Genomic DNA, 27,626 nt, shown 5'->3' on the forward strand with positions numbered 1-27,626 from the left:
ACTGAGGGTAGGGGGTGAGGGAGGTAGAGACGCAGGATTTGCTCGCCCAAATCAACTGCCCCTGGGAGAGGGTGCACGCTCACGCCCAAGCCTAGCTGGACACCCAGACACTTGCCCCTGCACTGCCTCGCAGCCCAGGACCCACCGGCCACACTCACCCTTCACTCCGCCACAACCCACCTCACACCTTCCCCACACTCCCACCTCCGCCCCCCTACAGCATGCTCTTAGCCCACCCAGCGCCCGCACTCACCCCTGCACAAACCATGCCCCCCCACCCCGCCATACCGCCGGCTCTCTTAGACTCACATTCGCATCTGCAGCAAATGTGGGCGGCCCCATGCTGACTGCGGACACAGGCTCTGGATCCATGGGCAGGGGTGCGTGCTGGCTCTGACACTTGCTAGCTGGATAGCACAGGGCTGTTTCCTCTCTTCCTCTTCCTTTCTAAAAACTCAAGTCCCAAGACATTTCTTAGCCTGGCCTCTTAAGAGAAAGTGACCTTGGCAAGTCACTTAACCCATCTGGCCCTTCTCTGGGCACGTGTCAAGTCAAGAGCTATAGCATCTAAGCTGGAGAAAAGCCTTCTTCGGCATTCTGCAGCCTGTGATTCTATGTCAGCTCTTGATTACCTTCTAATGGGGAGTGGGAATCACGGGGAGTGAATCCCTCAGAAAAGCTGTCTGTTTAACTTGGGATTCTACAAGCCTCTATTGTGTTCCTGCTATGCCCACAGTACCAGACAGGAGATCATGGAAGGCAGGGCCCCTGCCCCCACTTGGTGCCCCCAGCATGAGCTGTCTGCCATTGAGGGGCATGAGGACCCCACGCCGGGTCACGGCCAGCATTCCGGCAGCCCTGTTAGATGGTCTTACTTAGCACACTGCCAGGAAGGGCTGTGGTGGCTTGTCCAGACCATGAGCCTTGTGTGCCCCCAGGCTTTAGCACAAGGCCCGGTACAACAGAGATGTTTTTAAATGCTTACTGAACTGAACTGAACTGAATTGAATTAAAAATCAGTATGAAATACGTCATCATTAAATATTGCAGGAAGAGAGTCCTGGGCACCGGTAAGGGAGAAGAATGAGGATGTCGTAATCCCATCGTTTTAGGAGGAGTGAATCCTATGGTAGGTGTGTGAGCACATCCCCAGAGGTCACTGGTTATTCCAGGCCATCAGATCTGAGAGTCAAGTGATGGGTACATACAGTCAGTGCCAAGGCACTCAGGGAGAGGAAGCCCGGTAGGCTTGGCTGATCTGGGCTGACTTACCAGAGGGAGGGAGACAAGAGTGGGGCCTCGAGGGTGAACAGACAGAGAGAAGGCATGAGGGCATCACCAGTGGCTGGGACAGCCTGAGCGAAAACCAAGGAGGAGCGATTGTGCATGGCAGCCTCCTCAAGAGTTGAATCAGAGAAGATTCAAGTTCGGAAGATGGGAGGAAAAGGTCAGATAAACAGAGTGTATCAGGCTGTGCGAAGTTTCCACTGTCTGACTTCGGAGTTCACACCTGATCTTGGGAGCAGCCAAAGCGCACTGAGTGTTGTTGAGCACAGAAGTAGAATAATGAAAGCAGAGTTTCTCGGAAGGTGGCTGTGACGGCATCTCGTGGGGCGGGTGGCCGGGAGAGCCAGGAGCCAGAAGTCACATGGAGGTTGGCCACCTTGTTGTGGGCAGGGACAAAGGAGGCCTGGATTTGAGGGGCTGCCTAGAAGAGAACTCGGGGCCAGGACAGCAGGAAAGAACTAGACATGAACAGGGTGATGCCGCGAGGGTCACAAAGCAGTGAGAAGAGACGCAGGGGCGGACCACAGCCCCGCGGTCCTAGGGTCTTCGGACTGGAGGGGCTGGGGGTAGAGGCTTTGTGGAGGAGGGATGCCCTGCTCTGAGGCTGCTCAGAGCAGATGCTAACGCCTGGAGCTCCCTCTCCTCCAGTGCCTTCGCTCTGAGGATATGAGCGAGCCTCTCAATTATCAGCTCGGAAGGCCTGGTATGCCCAGCCGCCTCTGGGGGTGGGGGGGCACGCACTCTCCTCCAGCATGATTAACTTCGCAAAAGAGAGGGGATCCCATCTTCATTTCTTCACTCTTACCAGTGCCCAGAACACCCTTTCTTGCAGGATTTAATTAGAGTTTAATTCAACTTGATTTTCAATTCGGTTCAATTCAGTTTAACAAACATTTAAACACACGAGGGAGTCTGGGAGGGAGCGGGTTTGGTCAAGAACACACTGGGCACTAGGGATTCAGTCAAATAATAGGAAGACTTTGATGAGGACTGGCGGGTGGTAAGAGGTGTCCTCCCAGAATCAGGATGTTTCAAAGGGACAACGTGGCAGGTCATCAAGCCCCCCCAGAATGGGAGGCAGTTCAGAGCAGGCTTGGGCTGGATTTGCTTTGGGGGCAGCATGCCTTTGGATATTCGGGCTGGACTCACAGACATCCCGGTTCCCACTGACTCAAGCAATGGGCACTTCGTTCTCTGACGGACAGGAGTCTGGAGATGGTCCTACCCAGGGCTGGTTTAGCAGCTCAATAGAGCTGGGGCACTGGCTCCATTTCCTTCCAGGTCTCTTGGCTTCTCTGTCACTGTCAAAATAGAGCTGCTCCAGCTCCAAGCAGCTCATCCTCACGTGCTAACATCCCAAGAAATAGAAGGAAAGAAGAGCCAAAGAGATTGTTCTTAATGTGACTCATGCCTCTTATCAAGGAGGAAAATTTGTCTAGGAACTGTCCAGCAGACCATCCTGGACAGCTCACCGAGTCGGTGGTTACTACCCTGAGCACAGTCGGATAGGAAAGGGAGTGCCCCCTGACTGGCTTTTAAGCAAGCCCCCGTCAGCTCTGGGCACTGGCACCCTGCCACCGGAGCCATATCCTGGTTCTCTCAGCATGTTAGAAGAGGGCACGCCCATCTCTATAATTAGTGGTGCTGTGTCTGCCAACCACTCCCCAAAATTCAGTGGCTTTGAATACAAAGCATGTGTTTATCTCACAAGTCTGTGGGGTTGCTGATTGGCTGAGCTTGGCCAGGTGGTGGTTCTGACCTCAGCTGGATCCCTCCCCTGCTGGAGGGTCATTTAACTGTTGGTGGAGATGAAAGGCACGAGCAGGCTAGCCTTGGGCACATGGTCATGACAATTGCAGAGGTGCAAAAGAAGAGACCCAGGGTGCCCTTCCGTTTCTACTGTCTGCTTGTGACCCGCCCGCTGATACACCATTGGCTAACACAGGTTACATGCTGGAGCCCAATATCCTGTGTGAGGCGGGTCACCTGCGTGCAGTCAGAGGTCACCTGCAAAGTTACCTGGCTAAGGGTGTAGCTACAGAGTGGGGTGAAGAATTTAGGTCATCCCTACAATCTACTCTTTTTGAGTGTGCCTGGGGCCTCACGGATGACAATGGCCACATTATGACACAGGGAGGTCAATGGCATTGAGAAAAGAGTTGTTAACAGTTTCTAGAAGGAGGGGCAGCGGCGGGGTGCTGCAGCCTCATGGAAAAGCACCGGGGTTAGTCAGGAGGCAGGAGCAAGAGGAAAGCATGGGCAAGAGCCTTTCTCTACTCTAAACCCTTTGATTACCTCATGACCATAAGATAGCCTAGATGACGATAGGTGGGATTTGTTCGGTGGGAATGTCCTCAATGGGGCAGGAAGCAAAGCAGAAATTGGGGTTTGATTGGAGGGCTTATTATATGATCTTGTGTACCCATCAAAAACACAGGGACAAGAAGAATGGAAACAACTTTGGCCCATGATTTCAGGAACATCAGTGAGAGAATATCGCAAATGATTATATTATAGCAGCAGGGTTTGCCCTGTGACCTGTGACAAGTGGTCACCTTTGTAACCTCATCTGCACACAAAGGCAAACTGATATCAAGGGCAAAAGGAAGGGTCTTAGAAAAAGCCGAGGTGAAGGACCCCAACGTAAGAGCCAGAAGGTTGGGTCTCAAATCCCAGTCCCACTGCTAGCGTGCCACAGAACCTTACCCTCCGTGGGCCTCTGTTTCTTTGTAACCCTGGCACAGTCGGCGTGCCTTCTAGGACAGGGAGATGTTTAAATAGGGTAATGAATGCAGAAGTGCTTTGTAAGTGAAAAGCATGATTCTAACAACCGTGATTCACTGTAGATATTTTGAGAGAGATTGATTAGGGAAGCAGCGAGGAAGGAAGGCTCATCTCGGGCAAGTAAGAGCCTCGTCCTCTGCTGGGGTGGGCTGAGATGAGCCTCTGGTCTCCTTCGGGAATACACTGATGAGAAGGAGGTCTGACATTTGCTACCGGAGAATGTGGGTCACTGTGCATTACACGGGGCAATGCACTTGGCTGACAGGAAGACTCCGGTGGTCTCTGCTCCAGCGTGCAGGCTGTCCCTATCCTCACGTCCTGGATCCCCAAAGCTCACGTGCCTGCTGCTGCTGTGCATGCCTCCCAACGCTGAGCGAGTCGGAGCGAAGTGAAGGCGGGGCGCCTCCCAGGGTAACAAGTGTGAGAGGGCAGCATCGTTCAGCCCCACTGAGAATTTCTGGGGCGAGATGGGGAAGGAGGGGGATGAGGCTAGTGTGTGTTCCAGAGGAGACGGTGGTCCCTCCCTCCTCGGCGCGGGTCAGCTGATGGCCCCTTCCGGCTCCATCTCGAGTCTGGTATTGGGAAGCCCTGTCGCCCCTATTAGATCCAGACCACTCCAGACTCCAGAGCCCTTCGCCAGCCCGCACACCTGGGTATGGGACCTTCCGGGGGGGTGGGGGGAATCCTGAGGCCGGTGGCCATGGCAAAGCCTGTTTGGGAGCTCCTTGGGAAGCTCAGGTCACGGGGATAGATCTCTGTCCTCCCCAGCCGAGGGGAATGGTGTATGCCAGATGGCCTTCCTCACGTCCAGCCCTCCGGAATTCGAAGAAGAAGCTGAACAGATCCAGGCATTTGTAATCAGAAATGGCTTTGGAAACCCGGAGGCTCTGTTGGAAGGCTTTCAAAGTAGGCGGTCTGTGTGAGGGGGACTCCGTCCAGATGGGGGACACTGCAATAGTAACTTTAATCCAGAGCAAACTAGCTTCACCAAAAAAAAAGGGAGGGGGAGGGGATTTGAGGAAGCTCAAGAGTCATTTTAGCTTCAGGTACTGTTAGATCCAGAGGCTCAAATGGGTATCATTAGGACTTATTTGGCCTGACTTCTGCCATGTTGGAATCCTTCTCAGGTTCTATGTGGTGATGCCTAGACTTACTGCCTCCCTATTTGGAGGTAAGTGGAAAAGGGTGTATTTCTTACCAGTTGCTCTGGTACCATTTCTGGAAGTCATCTGATAGGACCACCTGGCATCACCCACCCATCTCTGAGCCCATCCCTATGCCTAGAGGAATGTGCGGGCTGATTGGCCAGGCTGGGGCACGTGCTGTGCCCTGAGAGCTGGGGATGGACTCCTCGGAGTCACATGGTCCAAGCATGGGGGAGGAGTTGCTCCCCAGAGGAGAAGCAGACTGCCGTTCGCAGGGGAATGGAGCAGAGCTGAGTGGAGTGTGCAATCGAGACACAGACCCTGAGCCCTGAGCGTGGACAGACAGCCCAGTGGGACCCCGGCCCCTGTTGGCTCATCCCCTCCCTGAGTGGGGAGGGGGTATCAGCAGGCTTACTCCCAGGCTAAACAGAAGGGAGTCAGCAAGAATGGACCTTGAAATAGCAACGGAAATCAACTTAATTAGACCTAAGTAAGCCATTTGTCTCCAGGAAGTGACATTCAGTTTTCCCTGGAAGTCCCCAAATTAAGTGGTTTTGCAAAATGCCAAGGTGGAGGATGGATTTTTCGGTGTGGGGAGGAAAAAACAGTAAGTCAGTTCAATTATGGTGATTTGTGTTGAGGGCCTCGTAAGTGCCAAGCCCCATGCTAGGGTCTGTGGGGACCCAACCCATGAGGTTAAGGAGGCCATGGCTGGACGAGGGAGTGAGATGAGGCCAGAGGAGGCTAGTGCTGAGGGAGGAGGGAGGGGGATGGCATGTCTTGTTTGGAAAGAGCAGTAAGGGCAGGCTTCATGGAGGAGGTGATTGCGCAGAGCCTGGAAAAATCAGTCAGGTTTACGGAGGTAGGCTGCCCTTGGGTTGGGGGCACAAATACCTCTTTGCCTTACATAGTCCAACAGTTGGTACACCTGAGCCTGCAGCCTTCACTTGTGCCCATGTCCTGGAGGCAGGTTCCCAACTTCCAGTGTCATACATGGGGTGACGAAGAGAAGCACCCTCTGGTTTGGGCTCCATAAAGGCTAGTGTAGAGGGGAGCATGTAGACATGGTTTGCAGGAATTTGCTGTCTGCACCTACTGCTAAATCTGTACATGTGTCTGTGTGTCTGTGTAGGCACAGGCTTTGATGTGCATGTGTAAGGAAGTCCCAACATATGTCTGTGTCAGCAAACATGTCCCTCTAAGCATGTGTTTGTACGTGCCTACATATCCGGGAACGTGTGCCGGCATGTACAGCCTGGTGCACACGGCCATACCCAAGAATCCTGGTGCCATGTCTGGACCCACGTGGCTCTGTCCACACACTTGCCCAAAGCTCTGTGGGCCACGCATCCGTGTCTGTGTGTCTGTGTGTGGTCACAGACCTGCAGCCACAGGCCATGTGCTCACCCGAGTCTGTGGAGGCTGACAGCCGTGTTTACCTGTGTGTACATGTGTGTCTTTTGCACCCCGGGGACCTCCCAGGGCTCATCCGCCTGCAGGAGCTCATCATGGCCCCGTCGAGGTACAATATCCGCCTGAAGATCCGCCAGCTGCCCCTTGACTCGGACGACTCGCGCCCGCTACTCAAGGAAATGAAGCGGGGCCGGGAATTCCGCATCATCTTCGACTGCAGTCACACCATGGCCGCCCAGATCCTCAAGCAGGTGTGTGAGTGCCAGCCAGCCCGGGGCATGGAAGGGAGGGGCGGGACCTGCCTGGCCCTTCCCCCTCCCCCACTTTCCCCACTCACCCACAGCCAGGAGGTGACTGGAGCCGGGTGGGGGTGGGGGGAGCCCAGCTCTGCTTCAGTGTGGCTGCGTGAACTGACCCCTGTGCGTGAGTTTCTGCAGCGGCAGAATGGACACGTGTGGTCTCCACGGTCTGAGACCGCATGAGGACGGAGCGATGCCAGGGCTGAGCCCAGCCTAGTGCCTGGTGGCTCTTGCCTCAGTGCTCGCTTCTGGGCTATGGCTGCAGGTGGGAAGCAGGGGATGAAGCGGCGCAGGACCAAACATTTCGGGAAGCCCTGGGAGGCCTCGGGGTGGCAGGAACAGTCCCCGGTGGGGGGAGGGGGGACACTGCGTCTTCTGTGATGAGTTCCCTGTGGCCCAGAACGCTTGTGGTTATTCTACTACTGGGAGGTTTATTGAAGTTCCCCGTGCCATCTGCTCAGCTCTGCAGCGACCGTGGGGGAGGGAGATGGCTCTGGGTCCTGGATGGGCCTCTGTTCCTTTCCAGACACAGCCCAGTGTGGCATGCTGGGAACCAGAGCCATCTCTGCCAGCTACCTAAGAAATAAACAGCAAAATCGCCCACAGCCTCCTTGGAGGGTGCCGCAGCTGAAACCCAGAACGCTCCCATTTGAGCCTGTGCTTTGTGTAAAAGGCAATTATACGGTCCCAGAAAGTGGCCTTGGTGATTGAAGGAGGCGTTCTGTAGAGCTCTAAGTCCTGACCTGGCGGGGTGTAACTGGAGAGGAACTGACCTAGCGCAGGGGGCTAGGTGCCGTGCCGGGGATACGAGTTTTCAAGTCCCAGATCGGGTTAGGGTGGGGACATTGGTCCAAGTCCCACCTTCCAGTCCAGCCCTACAGTGGGTACGCAGGTGGCCCAGCAGCCAGTGTCTTCCCTCAGACTCCCTCACCCCGAGACAGGTGCATAGCTCACTTGGGGGTTTGAATCTCACTTCTGTGCGCCTGAGAGAGCCCCAGTGCCCTCCCCTCCTCTGACAAAACCAGTGATCTCTGCCTCAGACGGGGACGGAGGATTTTGAGATGAGGCAGAGAAAAAGTGTAGCCCAGTGTCGGCACTGGGTGTGGGCCTCTGTGGGGTCACTGTGGAGGAGACCGATGCCCCCCAGAGAACCCTCACCCCTCCTCCCTGGGCAACAGCCCACGCCTAGTGCTTCCCTTCTCTTCCTGGCACATGTAGCAGAGACTGCCACAACCCTGGCTGGTCACGCTGAGGAAGGACCATGTACCAGGTGTCCGGAGCCCCTCAGTCAGCGCCCCCCTGGCAGGTGGCAATGGTTATCATGCTCAGTTTACAGGTGAGGAACCTGAGGTTCCTGGGGAAAGGAAGGGGCCCAGGTCATTCAGCCAGAGAGTGAGAATTTACTCCCATGTCTGTCTGACTTGAAAACATCCAGAATTAAACCTGGAGACTGTGTGCCCCTCTGAACCCCAAGCTCTGCAGAGGTAACCATGGCTGCTGGCTGAGGCCTGGTTTGAGCCTTGATCTTGCTGACATGGGCTGTAAGTCTCCAAGAGGGCAAGAGAAGGAATGGCACTTTCCACGTGTACCTGACCCTGGGACCATTTTCTTCCAGAGCACTTAGGGGGCCTGGCATTCTGAAGAACTCTGTAGAAAGTGCATTATGGTCGTTAGTAATATAGATTATAGGTTTCTAATAAAACACGTAAATGTAGGTAATGCAGGCTTCGTAATGACACCTGGTAATAATTCCATGGCAACGGAGCGACCTGCCGGGTGGTCACCTGGAACAGGGAAGCCGGGCTGCGCTGTCTCCACCCTCCAGGGAGATCAGCCCTAGCACAGCCTCTCCTCCTGGGGCCTGGCTGGGCTGGGGCCTGGCTGGGCTGGGTCCAGGGCAGGGGCAGGGGCAGGGGCAGGGGCAGGGGCAGGCTTTCACACACCTCCATCTCAAGCCAGGACAGTGAGTGCAGCTGGGTGGAGCCAGAGCCCTTGAGAAGACAGTCTGGGGCTAATTCCAACTGCACTTCTCTAAGTGTAGCAAGCACAGAGATGCTCGTGGAAGAGCCAGAAGACTGGGCCCAGCCCAGCCCTGAAGAATTTGGAATCTTTGCATGCAGAGTACAGCCCAAGATTCTGCATTTTTTAAAAAGATTTTGTGTATTTATTTGAGAAAGAGAGTGAGCACAAGCAGGGAGAGGAGCAAAGGGAGAGGGACAAGCCGACTCTGCTGAGTGGGGAGCCTGACATGGGGACTTGATCCCAGGACCTGGAATCCTGATCTGAGCCCAAGGCAGATGCCTAACTGACTGAGTCACCCAGGAGCCCCGAGATTCTGTATTTGAATGCGTCCTGAGGACTTGGCAGCACACTCCAGGGAAACACCACCACTTCTGCCCCCCGCTGTCTGCCAGCCAGTCATCACTTCAGGGAGGTGGTCTCAGAGGACATCCCACTCCGAGTGGCCCAGCTCCCCCAACCCCCCCCCCCAGTCTGGTCCTCACCAGTGGGGTGCAGATGGGGAGGGGGCTTCTGGGTACTCCCTGCACACCGCTGACGCTCTGCTCTCCCGCAGGCCATGGCCATGGGCATGATGACCGAGTACTACCACTTCATCTTCACCACTCTGGTAACGTACCCCTGGGTCCCGACACGGGCTGGGGTGGGACCCCCCTCAGAACACGATTAGCCTGGTGGGGACCATTGCATCAGCAAGAGGAGACTCAGGCTGGCCTTGCTTCCAAAGGCTCTAGGTATAGCCTCAGGCAAGGACAAAGAGACATCTCCGTGGCACACCCACTTTGAGAAATGCCCCAGAGCTGTGACTCAGGACAGGGAGTCTAGACCTGCCTGTGTCAACACAACCGCTTCTGAGGACTAGTCAGTCATTAACTTCCTGGCCTCAGCCTCTTCGTCTGCAAAATGGGTGCGATAATGGCTTCTATCTCCTAGAATGTTGAGCTCCGAAAATAAAATGCTGAGGGCAGTCCCTGATGCGGGTGAAGGCGGTAAAAGTATTAGCTGCTCTTATTAGGAAGACTCTCGGCTCCCAGCCCACACGCTTCCCCGAGGATGTCTCAGTCCTCACGCAACAACAGGAAATACTACTTTGGATTCCTGCAGCATCTGTGCTGAAGTCTGCCCACTCACTCTCAGCTGGGCCAGCCCACCTGCAGGCTCCAGATGGGTCCTGTCCAAACTCGGAGAACATTGAGGGCCATTTAAACCCATTAGGATAATTAGTTGTGGCCTGAAATCTGCAGAATAAAGAGATCCCTGTGGCAAAGGGGCACCCACACCCAGCCACCCTGCCTTGGAGTAGATGTCCTAGCACCTCGCTGGGGCCCTGGGAGGACTTTTCCACCCAGCCCGGTTCTGGGGCACGTGGAGGCATCACCGACAGCCCGGCAGGATTCTGTGTTCGCTCATCCGTCTGGCACCCAGGAACCCTCCTTCCCCAGTGCCTGGGCATCGGTGAGGGTCTCAGGACGACTGCGTGGAGGCCCTGCCCTCAAGGAGCTCCCATCGTGTGCCATCCCCACCTTTGCGTCTAGCTCCTTTGGCAGGCATGTGCCATGACATGCCTGGACACGGCTGTGGTGCACTGTGGAAGGAGACACCAGGTGCAGAGGGGCTGGCAGAAGGTGGGAAATTTGAGGCAGGAAGATAGATGCTTAACTGGGCCTTGAGGGATCAGTAGGAGTTCACTAAGGAGAGAGAGGAAGAGTTTGCCATGCAGAGGGAACAGCATAAGCAAAGGCCAAGTGACAGGTTAGAGTTTCACTGAGGAGCTGACTGATTTCTAGAACCCGTTGTAGTCATCTCCTCCCAAATCCACATTCAGTGATAGCATGAGGTAGCTTGGAGTTGGCTGTGGTGGAAGGAGTATTCATACCACCAAAGTTGGTGGATATTATGAAGAAGGATTTGCATCCACCCCTCCCCTGAGAGCTGGTTACTGAGTGTTTACCAGCACACCATGGCTTCTTCCCCACCCACTATTCCCTGTGCCCATGGTGGAGCTCAGGACCACCTGCACATGCTCTTGATCCAGGGCTCAGCTCTGGGTGTCTGCCCAAAGTCATGTTGGGAGAAAGGGATTCTGGAAGCTGGTGACTAAGATCAGGCACCTTCTTCCCCAAGTTCTTTCTGGATTTCTGCCCACCCAAGTTGATTTTTCCATGTCGTGCTATATCCTGGAAAGTCATTAGAGGCTAGAGGATAAGGTCCCCAGATCTCCCATATTCTACCTCTTTTTGGAGCTAGGAGCTGGGTAGAGGAGCCAGGCTGGGAAGGTGCAGAGGGGCACATTCCAGGGGCCCAAGGCCCTGTCCCCAGGCATGGCAGCCCTGGGCTTCTAGGGTACTAAGACCAACTTCTGGGCCCTTAGCCCTATGGACCTTCAGGCAAGGCTCTAGACAAGGCTCTTCCCATGTTGCTCTCATTTTTAAAAAAATATTTTATTTATTTATTTGACAGACAGAGATCACAAGCAGGCAGAGAGGCAGGCAGAGAGAGAGAGAGAAGGAAGCAGGCTCCCTGCCAAGCAGAGAGCCCAATGCAGGATTTGATCCCAGGACCCCGAGACCATGACCTGAGCTGAAGGCAGAGGTTTAACCCACGGAGCCACCCAGGCACCCCCATGTTGCTCTCCTTAATGCCATTGCCTTAGTCTTGGAGGGAGGCTCAGGGCAGGCTCCTAATGCCGCAGGGCCTCCTCCAGCCCTAGACAGCATCCATTTCTCTTACTTTTTCATCTCCTTAATTCAGGCATCCATTTACTTACTTGCAGCAGGCACGTACAGATCCTGTCAAGGCCTCAGGTACTGAGCTGGGCACTTGGGTGGGAGAGAGTGTGCGGAGATGGACCCAACAACACTCCCAGCTGGCAGGCTTCCTTCATGCATATAGAGATCAAGGACTGTGCCCGGTTCACCTATTCATCTCCAGCACCCAAAGAGTGCCTGGTATGCAGTAGGCGCTCATGAATGCTTGAATGAGCAAATGACTACCATACAAAGTAGAAAGTAATCCATGAAGTTATCAACAATCTTGTCATGGCAACAGTTAAGACCATGGACTCTGGGACCAGCCTGCATGAGTTAGAGTCAAGATCCTTCCACTTCCCCGGACATGCTACTTCACCTCCCTGGCCCTCCTTTTCTCATCTACACAGTGGGTACAGTAACAGCGCTACCGCTGTGTCAAGTGCCCGGTATTTATTTGAGTAGAGTAGGAGGTAAGAGTTCGGTGGGTGAAGTAGCTCCCGCGTAGGTCTTCTCTGTATTCAGCTTACAACGTCTCATCCACAAATCCAGAACGCCTCTCCAAGGGAGGTATGATCGCCCAACTTTATAGCAAAGTAGAAACCGAGGCTCAAGAGGTCACCCGGCAAGAAAGGGGCAGAGGGAGGGCTTTTACGAGCTGGGAGCTGTCCAGCTCCGAGGGCCTCCGCTGGGAGCTGTCATGCTGAAAGCCCGCACGAGGCGGGGGCTGGCCTCCTCTGGCCACCCAGCAGCGATGGGCCAGACGTGGTGACTGACACCAGTGGGGAGGGGAATGGAGCCTCCACAGATCTCAGCAGGGCCCACACTTCACAGGTTCCCAAGCCCTTTCTCACATCGCAGCTTTTCCTCTTCCCAGGGCAGGGTTTTTGCTCCTCTTTGATGGAGGGGCCAACGAGGGACCAGAGAGGTTGAGGGAGCTGTCCAGAGTCTCGTAGCAAATCAGAGGTAGAGGCCTTGGTGCCGACTGCCGGTCTTGTGCATGGCTGTCCTGGCCCCCTGCTCGTCCTCCCCGTGCCTCTCTGAGGGTCAGGGAGAGTGGATCTTCCCAGGGAGGGACAACCCGCACACCACGCTCCGCTCTGCTGTCTGCGTGTGTCGGCGGAGAAGGGGTCCACCAGCCTCTCCCCCAGCTGCCCCCTCCCTGCCCACCTTCCAGGGCGGCAGCTGTGTCCCTTGGGCCCTCCGCTCCGGCCCTCACCCCGCTTCAGCCTCGGCTCCCGCTCCACGGTCCTCTCTCCAGCCCCCGTTGGCTTCCCAGCCTACCTCGTGATGCTGCCTCCCTGCGCCCATTGGTCCGTGAGGCTGTATTTCAGGAGGGCGGCGGCATTTGGCATTTATCTCCTTCCCTTTAGGAAACCCACATCACCAGCGCCTCGCCTCTAAAAAATTCTCCAAACTTGCTTCTTTCACGCAGAAGACATTTTAATTACCCCAGCGGCCATTATCTGCTCCAGCCAGCTTCAAGCCTTTCCCAGATAACCCCGCGTTAATCAGCCCCAGCTGAGCCCCTGGTACATGTCATGTGTAGGTAAAAGCCTGGAGGTGAAAAAAGAATTATAATAAATTAATAGATAAGCAATCACAATTAATGCCACTTCCCGGCAATAACAGTTATATCATGGGAAAGATATTTTCATCTGTCATTCCTTAAGGCAATGTTTTCCGAGCTTCAGCTTCTACCCAGTCAGACCCATGGGGTGCTAATGAATTAGTCTATTATGTTATGCTGAATGTTTCTAAAAGGTCCCTCGTCGATACTGAATTCAGTGTGTCAACATTTGGCATCCAGAACAGCAACTTTTTGCCAAGCGGCAAGGTTGCCCACGGTTCACTGTGTACGGCGCTTGGGGTCTCAGGGCAGTGTGGACACAGACTTGGAGCTGGACAAAGAGGCCTCTTTAGCAGCTCCCCGTCATCGCTGCCCTCCCGTCATGGGAGTGGGAACGCTTTGTGCCCCAGGCTCGGGGTGACAGGGAGGGAAGCAATCCCAGCAGTGACGCCCCGTCCCGCCCCTCTCCCTGGGCTCAAATGGCTGCGGACACAGTCACAGAGTGAGTGTCAGCAGACCACGTGCTACATCTGGAGATGGGAAGGGTGCTGTCACCAGCCCCCAAAGCCCCCCACCAGGGCCAGAGCTGCCACGCTTCCCACGGAGTCCGGTTGGCCTCTGGTCCTAGAGGAGGGCGAACCGAGTCTCGGACACCCTGGTCAGGCTGATGCTTTGGCACCCTTCGGGCCTTAGCTATTGGTCAGCCCTGCTTTAGAAAGGAGGCTGGATCCTGTGCAGGGGTGGAGTGAGGAGGGGGCCCCTGGGGGGAGAAGTCAACTTCTCGTCCATGGACCCACAAGTTAGCTCTGGCCCAAACTCAGATTCTCCATTCTGCAGAACAAAATGCCTCCACCTCCCCTTACCTGCCTTCAAAGATGATTTGGGAGAAGATCTCTTGATATTAAAGCAGGCCCCTTAAGGGTCTCACCCTCCTCCACCCCAGGCAGTTTGCCAAACCCTTCCTAGCCTCCAGCTTCACTGAGAACTCCCCCTGAGTGGAGGATGTGAAACACTAGTCCCCCATCCCAGACCCTCCCACTGCTGTTTAGGTGCCCCAGAGAGCTACTCGGCTGGCTGACCTTTCTTTCCATTTTGGGTGACAGGGGTATTTGGCTCAGGAGTTCATGGGGGAGACAGACACAGACACTAACAGTTGTTATCGGTGGAGTGAAAGCCAAGAACTCCCAGGATAAGAGCAAAAGCTCTGACTCCCCTCCTATTGTGCATGTGTAAAGGAGAAGTCAGGGGAGGCTTCCTGGAAGAGGTGCCACTTGAATTGAATCTCAGAGAATAGCCCACCCAAGAGGGTTGAGAAGACAGACGGTCCAGCCGGAGGCTAGAACATGCATAAATGCTGGCACAGCGACAGAAGCTGCATGAAGGGGGCGTGGACAGTGGTCAGGGAGAAAGGGAGGGGAACGAAAGTGCTTTGGTTCCCGAAACAAACATGGGAGGGTGTGGGAAGAAAAGTGGGGCTGGAGAGGGGTGGAGAGCCTTGTGAACTAATCTAAGGAACTCGCATCTCATTCTGAGAAGGCATGAAGGACCCATAAACATGGGAATGAGGGGGTTGGATCCCAGAGACCGTTCTGAATGCTGTGGATGGCGGGCTGGTCATGGGACAGAGGTGGGGCTCGGGAGCTGGGCTGCCCAGGTTGGACTCCACTGCTCCCCGGGTTAGCCATGAAACCTAACCTCTCTGTGACTCATTTCTTTCTTTCCAAATGAGGTGATGGTAATACACTCTTCGGATAAGGTGGAAATGAGAATTCAGCGAGTTCATTTACAAAAGGCACTTAGAACGCTGCCTGCTGTGCTGGGGTTCACAGGTGCTCAGTAGCTATTAGCCCATCGAGATTGTTCCTATGTTGCCAAGACGGGTAAGCAGGAAGGACCCAGCTTCTGCCTGCTCTTCTCCTCCAACATCTGGGCATGTCCCTGGGGCCATATCTCATGCCCGTCACCCAGAGGACCGGCAGCCAGAGAAAGCAGAAGAGAAGCATCGGCCAAACACTCGCCTAACGTCTCCCATACGGCACACATGCTCTGTGCACACCCATGAACCCTCTTCTTCCTCATCACAACCCCACCTGCTAGGGTTTCGCCTGCGTTTTGGCAGCTGAACCCACGGAGGTAAGGAAGGTCGATGCAGCTGGGACCCATGGCTTGGCCTCGCAGTCAGACTCCCCGGCTTTGCCCGGGCTGTCTCTGTGCGCTGCGCTCGGGAAGGCACTGCGGGGAACGAGGCCTCCTTCGGGCATGCCCTTCCCCGCACCCCTCCGCTCCTCTCTGATTCCGCACCTGTCCTCAGCTCCGCCTGTCAGGCGTCATGACTAAGATGAGGGGCTTCCCAAATCACAGAGTTGCCGGGCCGCACCCCAGACTCTCTGCAGCTTATACGCCCTAGAACAAGCTCCAAAGACTGATCAGGTACATGTCACATGTTCGGCGATCACTGGGGCATAAAGCACAGGAGTGTTTGAATAAGACAGACGGCAGTGTGCCACCCGCTGTCCAAGTGTGTGGGAGGGAAACCCTGGATCTGGAGCGCTGCTAATTTCCATGGTGTAAACACTCCCACCAAGGCTGGTACCAAGCAACCAAGGAGAGGTGCCTGGAGGCAGAGGCAGGAAGAAGTGTGACAGTCAGCAACCCGAGACCAGCACGAGCCAGCTCCCCCACCCACTGAAACCGACCTGAATGCAAATTCTGCTCTGCCTTTTATGAGCTTTTTGAGCTCAGACTGCTCACCTCATACCCCTGAGCTTGCTTCCTCATCTGTAGAAGGAGCATACTGTTAAACAGCTACTTTGCAGGGGTGTTGGGATGGGATGGTGTCCTCCATGTGCAGGGCTGAGCGCGATGCCCACCCTCCCCTCCCCACTGAGACTGGGGCAAGCAAACTCGGACCCACTCAGCAAGAAATCCCCCATCTGCTGAAGATCCCCCCTTCAAGTCTAGGCCCACCCCAAGTCCTGGCCTGGAATCAGCACCGTAGTTGTCTGAGCAAGGCTAGGATGAAATTTTCTTGCCCAGGGCTCAAGTCTGCTCCAGATCCCTCCCGGACACCCTGTTCCCTAAACCTTCCAAGAGGAAACCAACACTGTGCCTTCCAGAAGAAACCCATTTTGGGCGTGCAGCTAGAACAGGAGGAATTTAGCAACAGCTGGGAATACTGAGAGACCAAAGGAAGCCAGCACCCTGCGGAAGAGCTGCCCCTCGAGCTCAGCATTCCTCGAGCCACCGTCGAGTTCACCAAAGTCTGGACTGTGATGGCCCTGACGGCTGCAGGCGTGCAGAGAACAGTACAGCCCCCCGGGTGTCCTGCCTCTCTCCCAACACAGGATGCTGCATAGGAGTTGAGGGGCCCAAGAAAGAGGATGGACCAGGGGCCAGGACAGAAGGCAGCTTGATGAGGGTAGAACATAGAAAAGAATAGAGAGTTGACCAGGAGGACCTTAGGACTCAGTTTCCAAACCACTAGTAGGAAGGGACCAATCTAGATCGTCATAATAATACGTTTTCTCAAAAAGTAAAAAATGGCTCATGCAAATATAGGATGAACATGTGTCAAAGGTATATCCAGCTCCTTAGCAAGGGAGCCAGTAGGATGGTAAGACAGGCTCAGAGAGCTTGGGAGGGATTGAGTTTTTATTGGGAGGGAAAAACACCAAATAAGACGGCTCAGTTGGTTACAAAACAGATTAATGTCCTGCAAGGGTAATAAAGCCACCACGTCGGGGTTTATCTTTTCAATGGGCCACGATCTCTAAGTTAACTCAGAGTCTGGACCTTCAAGCAGCAGCTGGCCGTGAAGTCAGACCTGGGCCCCTTCTCCCGGAGGATCACAGGGCTGGGCTGGCCTGGTAAGGGATGCTCCCATACTGCATTGAACAGAGATGCTGCTCTCCTTCTGCCTTTTTTATAAGTTTGGGGGGGTTTTCTTAACAGGAGGGAGCTCTGCTCTGCTCTCCCTACCTCCTCACCACTGCCACTTCTCCTAGACTAGCACCTGGCTTCTCCCTACACACACACACACACACACACACACACACACCTCCCCTCAATCCTTCACTGCCGCCTTGCCCCAAGGCTCCCCTTGCCCCAGAGCTGGAGCTGTGAGGTGCTGAAGCTCGAATGCCCCATGCATTAAGGCCAGGCTTCCTGGCCCCTAGGCTGGGGTCTACTCCTTACACCAGATTGGACGCCACCTGATTATGGACAGAAAGCCTGATTGTTAGTCCACTGCTCCCAGGACACAGCAGGTGATGAGTTCTGGCTGGTGATGTCGGAGGTGAGGGGAGAGAAAAAGGCAGCGGCATTCCTTGCATCCCAAGCAGAAAGACCATTTTTTAATTGAATTATAACTGAGCTACAATATTATGTTCATTTCAGGAGTACCAGACAGCCAATCAGTATTTTTATACATTACAAAATGATCCCCACAAAAGCTTTGGTTATCATCTGTCACCATACAAAGCGATTACCCTATTGCTGACGGCATTTTCTACGCTCATGACAGCCCCATGACTTACTTATTTGATAACTGGAACTTTGTACCTCTTCATCGCCTTGACTTATTTGACCCATCCCCCCACCCCTCTCCCTTCTGGCATCCACCATTTTGTTCTCTGTATCTATGAGCTTGTTTTGTTTTTAGATTCCATATATGTAAGTGAAATCATACAGTATTTGTCTTTCTCTGCCTGACTTCACTCAGCATAATGTCCTCGAGGTCTAGCCATGGTGTACAAGTGGTAGGACGTCATTCTCCTTATGGCTGAGTTATATTCCTCTGTACATATACACCACGTGGTCTTTATCCGTTATCCGTGGATGGACACTTCCACATCTTGGCTCTTGTAAGCAGTGCCGTAGTGAACATAGGAGCGCACCTCTGTTTTCAAATTAGTTTTTCTGCTTTCTTCAGATGAATACCCAGAAGTGGAATTGCGAGATTGTAGGGAAGTTTTAGTTTTAATAATTCTTTGAGGAGACTCCGTACCGCCTTCCAGAGTGGCTTCACGGGTTTGCGTTCCCCCGACCAGTACATGAAGGTTCCTTCTTCTCCACATCTCTGACAACACTTGTGATGTCTTTTGATCTTAGCCATTCTGGCAGGTGGGAGGTGATCGCTTCTTGTGGTTTTGGAAAATGGGAATTTCCAAAATGATGAGTGACAGTGAGCATCTTCTCAAGTTCTTCTCCCTTTCAGCCTATTCATTTGGTTGATGGTTTCCTTCCCTGTGCAAAAGCTAGAAAAAGGAATTTTTTTTTAAATAGTCTTTCGTGGGGGATACAACAGCTTCACTCTGGGTCACTGGGAGATGCCCAGGCCCAGTGCTCTTGGTCCTCCCAAAGTGGGTGTCCCTGTCATTGGACATTACCTTTATGACCATTATCAAACTCCTCTGATGTTCTGGGCCAGGCCTTTTATGTGAACTGTTGTCCTGGGTCCTATAAAGGAGGCATGAGGCCCATTTTGTAGACGAAGAATCCGCAGAGCCACCTGCCCAGAGGTGGGGGCAGTGGTGAGTCCGTGAGGTCAGCCACCCGTCTGAGGACATTCTAGTTGATTCCTCATCTGGCCCTCCTGTGGACGCTCCACCAATGCTGAGCCTCACCTCGAGCTGGGAAGGGCTCTGCAGGGAGTTGCAGCCTTGGGCTCCCAGCACTCAGAGAAGGGAGTTGGGGGCGGGCAGTGGCAGCCAGGGTAAGGAGTGGCTGGAGCTTACAGCAGGCCACACCTTTATTAACTTGAACCTCTTTCCGTCCAGGATCTGTATGCGTTAGACCTGGAGCCCTACCGCTACTCAGGGGTAAACCTGACGGGATTCCGGATCCTCAACGTGGACAACCCGCATGTCTCAGCCATCGTGGAGAAGTGGTCCATGGAGCGGCTGCAGGCGGCTCCCCGGGCCGAGTCTGGCCTGCTGGACGGCGTGATGATGGTATCCCAGCCAGGCGGGCCACATCCGCGGGCGCCCTTTCCTCTGCAACCCCCACTCCATTCCCTCTTCAGTCCTCTCTTCCCTACCTCTGTCTTCCCTGCCACCATTTCCCTTCTTGGAAGACCTGTCCTGTATCAACCAGACCTCAAGTTGGACCCTGGGAACACAAGGAATCAGACACAGTCCCCCTCAAGGGCAATAGAGGGGATGCTTATAAATGGGGTATTACAGAGTGTGAGGATAAAGACCCGTGGGTCCTGGCCACAGAGGGCTCTGAGCTGTAACCAGCTGGAGTCTAGGAGGCAGGGAAGGAGAAGGTGTGTATAGGGCCTGGGAACAGCAGGAGCGATGGGATGAGGGAGAAGGGCCAGGAAGGAGGAGGTCTGAGCTGCAGACAGGCTAGGAGTTGGGTATCGGTTGGACAGCAAGGATGCCCAAGACTAGCCTTCGCTGTGGGCATGGGTGGGGTCACTTTGGGCCTTTCCCTCGTCAGGACCCCATGTGCCTGTTTGGGGAGGGGAGAGGGGTCAGAGCAGTTCTCTCATGGCTGGGGAGCTGCTCTCAGGCAAGCTCTACATATCCTGCCCTCCAGACTGATGCGGCCTTACTGTACGACGCTGTCCACATCGTGTCCGTGTGCTACCAGCGGGCCCCGCAGATGACCGTGAACTCTCTGCAGTGCCATCGGCACAAGGCCTGGCGCTTTGGCGGCCGCTTCATGAACTTCATCAAGGAGGTGAGTTCTGCCCCGCCGCCCCCGCCCGGGCCTTCTTGCTGGGGGTCTTCGGTGCTGCAGAGCCAAGGCACAGGTGTGGGAGGCAGGCAGAATCAAGTTCCAGTCCACATGAACCTGGGCACATTGATTCACATCTCTGAGCCTCTGTTTCCTTGGGTGAAAATGGGCTGGACGGGACCAATCTAACAGGGCAGTTGAGAGGCTATGGCCCTGGTGCCTCCGAGGGTCGCCATGGGCAGTCTGCATTGTCAGCAGAACCTGCGTGGGCTTTCCAGTGTGACAGAGGAAAGTCTCTGCCCCTGGCTGTGTGACCTTGGGCAAGCTGGAGAACCTTGCTGAGCCTTGGTTGCCTCATCTGCAAAATGGGGTACAAAGCATGCCAGGAAGCTGAGACGAGACCCCTGTGTGGAAAGCGGGGCAGGGCTCAGGGCAGTGGCGGGGCAGAGGAGGCTAGCCGGATAATCAGCCCTCCAAACCCCTCTTCACATCACGGGCCCCTCGGGACCCAGCTCTGCTGGCTCCCGGGCAGCTGAGGAGAAGTCCCATCCTTAGGGCTGATTCAGAGGGACCAGAGAGCAGAAATCTGTCCTGCTGTGAGACAACCATTGACATGCACAGTCATAGCCGATAATTCCGAAGGACTCTCCACCATTCTTGTCCTTGTAAGCTGCAGATGGCAGTTCATCGTTCCCATTTTACAGGTGGGGAAACTAAGGCCAGGACCAAGCAGTCTGGTGGTATCGCAATAAGCTGTGTGACTTTGGATGAGAGGATCAATCTTTTGATTCTCAGTTTCCTTGGCTGTAAAATGGGCATAAAGAGTATTGGCCTCGGTGTTGTTGAGAAGATGGTGTACAAACTGTCCACAGAGCATCTCGCCAGGACATGGGCAGAGTCAAATCCCAGTAAATGGTGGATCAAGAAGGCTCGGAGAGGAGATCGGGGCAGGGTTAGCCCGGGTCAGAGGAGTGACCATGTCCAGGCGACTCCAGGTGCCATGGAGAGAAGTCCTTGGAAAGGGGTGTATGACGATGGCTCCGTGGCAGTCACACCGGACCCATGAGTCAGGCTGCCTTGAGTGCTCATTCTGTTATTCAGCAGCTGGCTGTTATGGGCCTGCTGGGCACCAGGCCCGGGGATCCAGTGGGGCCAAGACAGATGATCCCCTGTGTTCACCGAGCTCACAGCCCCAGGAGGGAGCAGATGTGAATCGAGTCCTCGTCTTCCGGGACGTAACCCCACTTGCAAAGGAAGGCAGCTCTAGGAGGGTGTATAGTGAAGAGAGCCACCACCTTACACGCAGCAGACAGGGTGGCTTTCCCGCAGGTCCCGGGGACCCCATCCCTGCTTGGGAATGGCGCCTAAAGGAAGGGGAATGGCACGTGGGCTGTAGAGTCTGACGCACATGCCCGTGGAGCTCCTCTCTGCCTCTCCCGGAGGTGTGGCTTCACACGCGTTCCTAGACTTCCCTGAGCGTCCATTTCCTCCCATGGCAAACATCCTCTCCCCATCGTGGTGAGGGAGGCATGAAGTCCTTGCCACTGGCTCCCCTCATGCCCAGAAGGGGCTCCATCCGGTGTCAGCTGTGTTGGCATAAGGGGAATATGAGAGTCCCTTCTCACCCAGCCCCTCAAAACTGCAGAAGAAGGCTGATTGTCCAGTGACCTGAGCAGGCCTGGTTACCCTGGGGGATCACCCACTTTTTCTCTGGGAGCCCTGAGGCCTGACTCCTAGCCCGCTGTGTCTCCTTCCTCGGCAGGCATCCGGCAGAGGGGCCAGAGGCCGGAGTGAGGGGGTCGGTGACCCAAGCCACAACCCTGGGTCCCTTATGAGCCACACAAAAATACCTTTGAATTTTTACCCCCTTTTTAGCTGTGTGACCTTTGACAAGCTCTGAACCTCTCTGTGCCTTAGGTCTGCCTCTGTACTCTGGAGACTTTCCTAGGGTTGTTGCAGGAGGAAGTGAGTTAGGGTGTGTGTGTGGAGCACTTAGGCCAGAGGCTGGCACTGAGTCAATACTCAGCAGAGGGGCGACGGCTATGTTCTCTGTTACTATGACTGCCTCGCTGTGGCTTCCCATTCCCAGGTGGGTTTCTAGCTAAGGAGGCTCCCCAGGCCACATCGTTTTGGGGAACCCCCACCCTGCTTGCCCCCTCACCTCTTGGAATTTTTGAGGCTCAGTTCTGAAGCCTTGAGGGGACCAGGGGTTCATCATGGTATACACCAGAGGAAGGGGCCCCCTTCTCCCTCCCGGCGGGGCTGACCAGCTCACCCGGGTGTACCTCCTGTTTCCTGGCTGCTGGCCAGGTAAGTGGCTCTCAACACTCACGCTCCTTTACAAGAGCCCCTTCAGGGACATCTCCGCGTCGCCTGCATCTGAGACAGAGGCCCAGAGCAGCCACGTGGCTTGCCCGCAGTGCCACAGCGGCCGGAGCCTGGGACCCGAGTCGCCCGCCTGAGCCCAGCACACCGTCTTCCCTCAGACCATTTCCGAGCTGCCCGTCTCCCCCATCTGACTGCGTGACAGTAAATCATTTTAAAGACTTGGCATTTCCGAGAGGAGCTGGAAAATACCAGGCCGGAGTTCAGAGCGTGTGAAGCATCTTTCATTTAGCGAGTCTTGAGCGGTGGCTGGAAGGGGCAGGCAGGCCGGGAAATGTCACGGGGAGGAGCTGCCAGCGGCCCCTGCCCTGCCCTGCCCTGCCTGCCCGCCCGGCTGCCCGCCCACCGACAGTCCGCGCCCCTGCTGGCATTTCATTCCTCCACAGCTGACAAGGGGGAAGGCTTCTGGCGCTGAATGCAGGTTTGAAGGCACCTGCTGTGATTTCCCTGGGGGGCCGGAGAGAGCCTGAGGGTGCAGAGTAGGGGAAGGCAGCCCTCAGCGACAGGAAGCTGAGCCGCTCTGTGAAGCCATAAACAGTGGTCTTCACCTTCTCTGATCTTTCCATCTCTGTCCCCACCCCCATTTCCGGCCCCCTGGGCTCTAGAAGCCTCTCCCTCAGAACTTGGGCACGGTGAGGCCAAGCTCTTCAGCTCTGTTCCTGCCGCCCGGGCTTCTGCCCTGCACCACCATGATGCGGGACTCTGTGTATAGCTCAGTCCCTCTTTGAGCCTCAGGATCTAGGACCATGAAATGGGAGTGACAGTGACACCCACCAGGCAGGAATGTCATGAGACGAAATCAGTGCATTCCGGGAAGGAGGTTAGCTTTCTGTGATGGGATTTCTGCTGAGGCCTCAGCCCTGGCCCAAGTAACCAGCCCTCCTCCCAGCCAAGCGCCAGCCCTGGTCCAGGGGCGCTCCATGAAAGGAAGCAACAAAGGAGAAACAGCAGTATAGACCACATAGTCACGGGTGCGAGTATAGACCACATAGTCACGGGTGCGAGTATAGACCACACAGTCACGGGTGCGGAGGCTAGGCGCTTGCTACGCACTTCATGCATCTTTTTTAACACCTAGGAAACAGGTCATTTCCCCTTCCCGAAGCTCGGAGAGGTTAGATCACATTCTGTCGATCTTCTTTGAACAACCTCCCGGACCCCTTCCGGGCCCCACCCCTCTCTGCCTCAGTCTTCCCACGCTGCCTTGGAGCTGCCCAAGTGTTTGGAGAGCCCCACAGGCATCATTGTGGCCTCCGGGGATCCATGATCCCATGAATTTGGCTGTCACGCTGTGAGTGTAAGCATGACTGTCATGGGCGTTCGGCCAAGGAGAGGCCCCGAAACCTTTTTCAGAACCTACAGGGGATCCCGACCCGCCTGTGGTTAGGCAAGGACTAAGGACGGTGGGAAGGCAGGGACTGCGATATTCAGGACTTCCCGCACCCTCCAAACCGCCGTATGCTCTGGCGCCTCCTTCCCAGTCCCATCAGCCCCCAACTCCCCTGGTCCTCAAGGACTCCAGAATGCGTGGGTTTGTTCTCCCAGACATAAAGAGCCCGTGGCATGCGGACGTTCACCTGGGCGCCTGCGGCCTCCCACCTCTGCGGAGAAGGGAGAGAAAGGACATAGCTCCAGCCTCGGAGGGAGGTGGGACCCGGGGATCCGAGCTTGGATGACGGGCGCTCTGCCCTCGGGCTGCTTCCTTGTCTGTGACATGGGGATGGTGACCTCACCCGGCCTGCCCACCAGGCGGCAGGTTACATGCTCTAAGCGGTAGGAAATACTTCACAGGTAAACTCTGGGCACCCCCGGAAGGGTATTTTCGAGAAAGGAGGCCGCAAATCTTTTCTGTCATAGGCCAGAGAGTAAATATTGAAGCTTTGTGGGCCAGATGGTCTCTTTGTAACTATTCAGGCCTGCAGTCCCTGGGCCAGAGCCACCAAAGACAATAAGTAAACACGTGGGTGTGGCCGCATTCTAATCCACTGTTTACGGAAACAGAACAGGCAGCGGGGAAATTGGGGCGGTCAGCCACAGATCGCCTACTCCGCCTAGACCTCAGCTTGGGTCCGGGGTGTTCTCTGAACCCCAGACTCTCTGTGTTAGCGATGTTGATGGCAACAAAAGATCAAAAAATCTGCCATTTGTCCAGGGCCCGGGAAAGTACCGCGCACCGTTCTAAGTATTCTACAGAATTTATCTCATTCCTCCTTCGTGGCATTTTGGTACTATTACGGATTCCATTTTGGTACTATTACGGATTCCATTCTGTAGTTGAGGAACCTGAGACAGAGAGGTGAGCGTAATCCCCCAGGTCGCACAGCAAATTGTGGTTGAACCTGGCATTCTGTCCCCCCAATTCATAACCATAACCCCATGGAGCAGAGGAGCAGGGGACTTCTCTGTCTCCTCCTGCTCTCCTCCAAGCCTCTGGTCCTCTAGCCGGGGCTGGCTTGACCCCTAGGCTTTCCCACCTCTGTGCAGGTCTCTCCTGCCCCACGCCGCCCGCCTGCCTCCCTGCCCCTCTCTGGGGACCTGCCGCGGGCTCCCCCTCCTCATGGCTTCAAGGCGGGGGCTCATTTGAGTGCATCTGAGATCGATGTTGTACACGAGAAGGTGCAAATGTAACGCTGGCTAAAGAGCATAATAGAATTTATGGAAATCGCTGGCTCGCACCACAGCCCGAGCAATGATGGAGGTGATTATTAATTAATCATGGTCTTGGGGGAACAGTATCAGTGCAAAGAGTAATTAAAATGAAGCATTGTACAGTTGTACCGAATGATGATTTATGAGCCCGAGGAATTGCCGCTCTGCCCTCTCCCTTCCGGCAGGCTCAGTGGGAAGGATTAACTGGACGGATTGTTTTCAACAAAACCAGTGGCTTACGGACAGATTTTGATCTGGACATCATCAGCCTGAAGGAGGACGGCCTGGAGAAGGTACGGGGTACTCAGGAGAGGGAGGGACCAGACCTGGGGGACTGGACATGACCTGGCATGGCCTATGCCTTGGCCCTTCGGAGAACCTGAAGGCATGGTTGGGCTGGAGGGGTGCAGAACACAGTGGCCATGGCTGACAACCCAGCGGTCACCCTGTGAGCACAGGCCCCCCGGGGGTGCTTAACCTTGGAACAGTAATGTAAAGCTTAGGGAGGGGGCAGAAGGACAGACCTGACTTTGGGTAACAAACTTCAACAACTAGGGGGTGCCTACCTGGGGAGTAGTGAGCTCACTGTCACTGGAGGCATTTAAGCAACAATTAAGCAACATGATCGCTTATGTGAGAACCAGAGTTGGTTCTTATCCTTGAAGACAGGTTGAAGCATATGGATTCTGAACACTCCACTCTTGGTTTCTAAGGCCTCAGTGATTCCGGGGGTCTGGATGAGGATGGTAGACCCTTCTGGGGCTGAGGCCTCCATCTAGCCACCAGCAAATGTTTATAATGAAGCCAGTTCTGCTCTCTGGGAATCATCCACCTACTCTGTCAAGTCAGGCTGCCGGGTTGAGGAGAAGAGTCCACATTAGCGCTAATTCTGCACATCCCTGGGACCTTGGCCCGAAGGCTTGGCCACCCTCTCTCACACCAGGGCGACTGTTCAGCCCTGGGAGTGAGGGTACGAAGTGCGGGGAGCAAAAGCCCAGAGAGGGAAGCTCTGATGCTTATGCACCTGTAGGATGCCCTGATTACTCTCCCGTCCCCCGCTGTCTGACCTGGGTCAGGCCTCTCCCTTGGATGATTTCAGCACCCTGGCTTCTCCACCTCCACCCTGAGCCTCCCGCCTTCCTGAGTGTACACAGACACACACACACACACACACACTCATGCGTGCACAGCTTCCCAGAGCACGACCCTGCCCTGCCCCGCTGGTGTCCGTGGTCTCCCAGCGCCGAGTGAAACCCCAGCCTCTCACCTGGGCCTTTATGGCTCTCTAAGAAATAACCCAGTCTGCCTTTCCAGGCCCAGGCTCCAGAGCCCCCAGAACATTCCCTATGGCCCATTCACACCCACTCCCACGGGCCCCTTTTTTGCCCTTGGGGCTCCCTACTTGTATGAGTGGCCTCTGTCTCCTGGGTTCCCTCCGTCAGGCACACACCTGGCTGTGGCTGGGTTGTACCTCATGGCCAAGTTGATTCCATTCACCTCTGAGTCTCCCCATAGACTCCTGGGGGCCCCTGGGCAGAGGCGGCCAGGGAAACCCCACCTCTCCTCTATCACTCTTTCATGCCACATCCAGCATCAGCCCCTGAGGCACAGGGGCGGCGGCCTCTGCTCCTAAAATCAGGGAGACCTGTTGGTCCAAGTTCTCATGGGGCAGTGCTTCGTGCTTTAACCTGGCCGCACTGGGGGGCCCCTCCACGTCTGCCAGTGTCGCTGCAGTGATTCCCACTCAAATGGGGTCTCATTTGTGCTCTGTCAGCTGTCGGCCTCTGGCGCTGGCCTCAAATTCTGAGGAGGGCTTCCGGCTACCCATACACCCTCACTAGGTGCTGCCGGCCCTGCAGCAGACCTTGGCAGTGGATCATAACAGCTCTCCCTCTCTGAGCCCATCCCAGCAGCCTTCTCCCAGGGACGGAGCGACTACAGCTAACACCCAGGAAGAGCCCTCCCACCGGCCCTGCTCACAGCCATCTGGACTTAGGGCAGACAGTCTCTGTGGGGGCTGGGGACTCCTCGGTCCTAGCCCTTCATACGTCCACAGGGCACCTGGTGCCTCACAGTTGGAAGTCATAGATGCTTGTGGGAGACAGGATTCCAGCTGCTCAGGAACCTCTGGACAGATGTTTGTGGGGTCTCCAGGTGGGCTGCTGGGGCCCCTCGTGAGCTCAGCGCACCTGAGAGAAGGGTCTCTCTGACACCATCCTCCTCTGGGCTCTGGGGGGTTGTGCGAAGACGGAAATCCTGCCTGGAGAGGGTGCTAAGCCCAAACACAGCCACCTGCCTCTTGTCCCCTGGTTTCTGTTTGCTAAGCCGGGTCACAGCTGATCCCACCAGCTACCACCCGTGGCTCTGGGAGGATTAGGGCAGAATTACCCAGGCATAATTACAAGGCCCCCTGCTATCTGCTTTGCGCAGCTCTCTGAATGGGATGTTTGCGTTCGGCCTCTCTGTTTAATTGATTAAGTTTCCTGAGTGCCCCCCAGCTAGGCCAAGGACAGAGTGGGCATGCCAAGACCATCCTTGAGAGCAGGGGAGCAGAGCTGGGTGGCAGAGCACCTTCCCAAGGCCCCGGATATTAGAAGGGTTAGTCAGCTGGCTCTTCCCTGGCCTTCTCCAGCTTCTGGCCTCG

The 27,626-nt window shown here is 55.3% G+C and overlaps 1 protein-coding gene across 6 annotated transcripts in view; it reads left to right on the forward strand.

The window, feature by feature from the left end:
* GRIK3 (glutamate ionotropic receptor kainate type subunit 3) overlaps positions 1-27,626 on the forward strand; it is a 222,012-nt gene that overhangs the window by 142,600 nt on the left and 51,786 nt on the right. For all 6 annotated transcript variants that reach the window (XM_032302639.1, XM_032302642.1, XM_032302641.1 and 3 more), the window contains exons 4-8: positions 6,699-6,880; positions 9,504-9,557; positions 19,042-19,215; positions 19,808-19,951; positions 25,168-25,275. In XM_032302639.1, the coding sequence (XP_032158530.1) occupies positions 6,699-6,880; positions 9,504-9,557; positions 19,042-19,215; positions 19,808-19,951; positions 25,168-25,275 (662 nt within the window). The remainder of the gene's footprint in view (positions 1-6,698; positions 6,881-9,503; positions 9,558-19,041; positions 19,216-19,807; positions 19,952-25,167; positions 25,276-27,626) is intronic.

This window comes from Mustela erminea, chromosome 10, assembly GCF_009829155.1.
Source record: "Mustela erminea isolate mMusErm1 chromosome 10, mMusErm1.Pri, whole genome shotgun sequence".
NCBI classification, from domain to species: domain Eukaryota; kingdom Metazoa; phylum Chordata; class Mammalia; order Carnivora; family Mustelidae; genus Mustela; species Mustela erminea.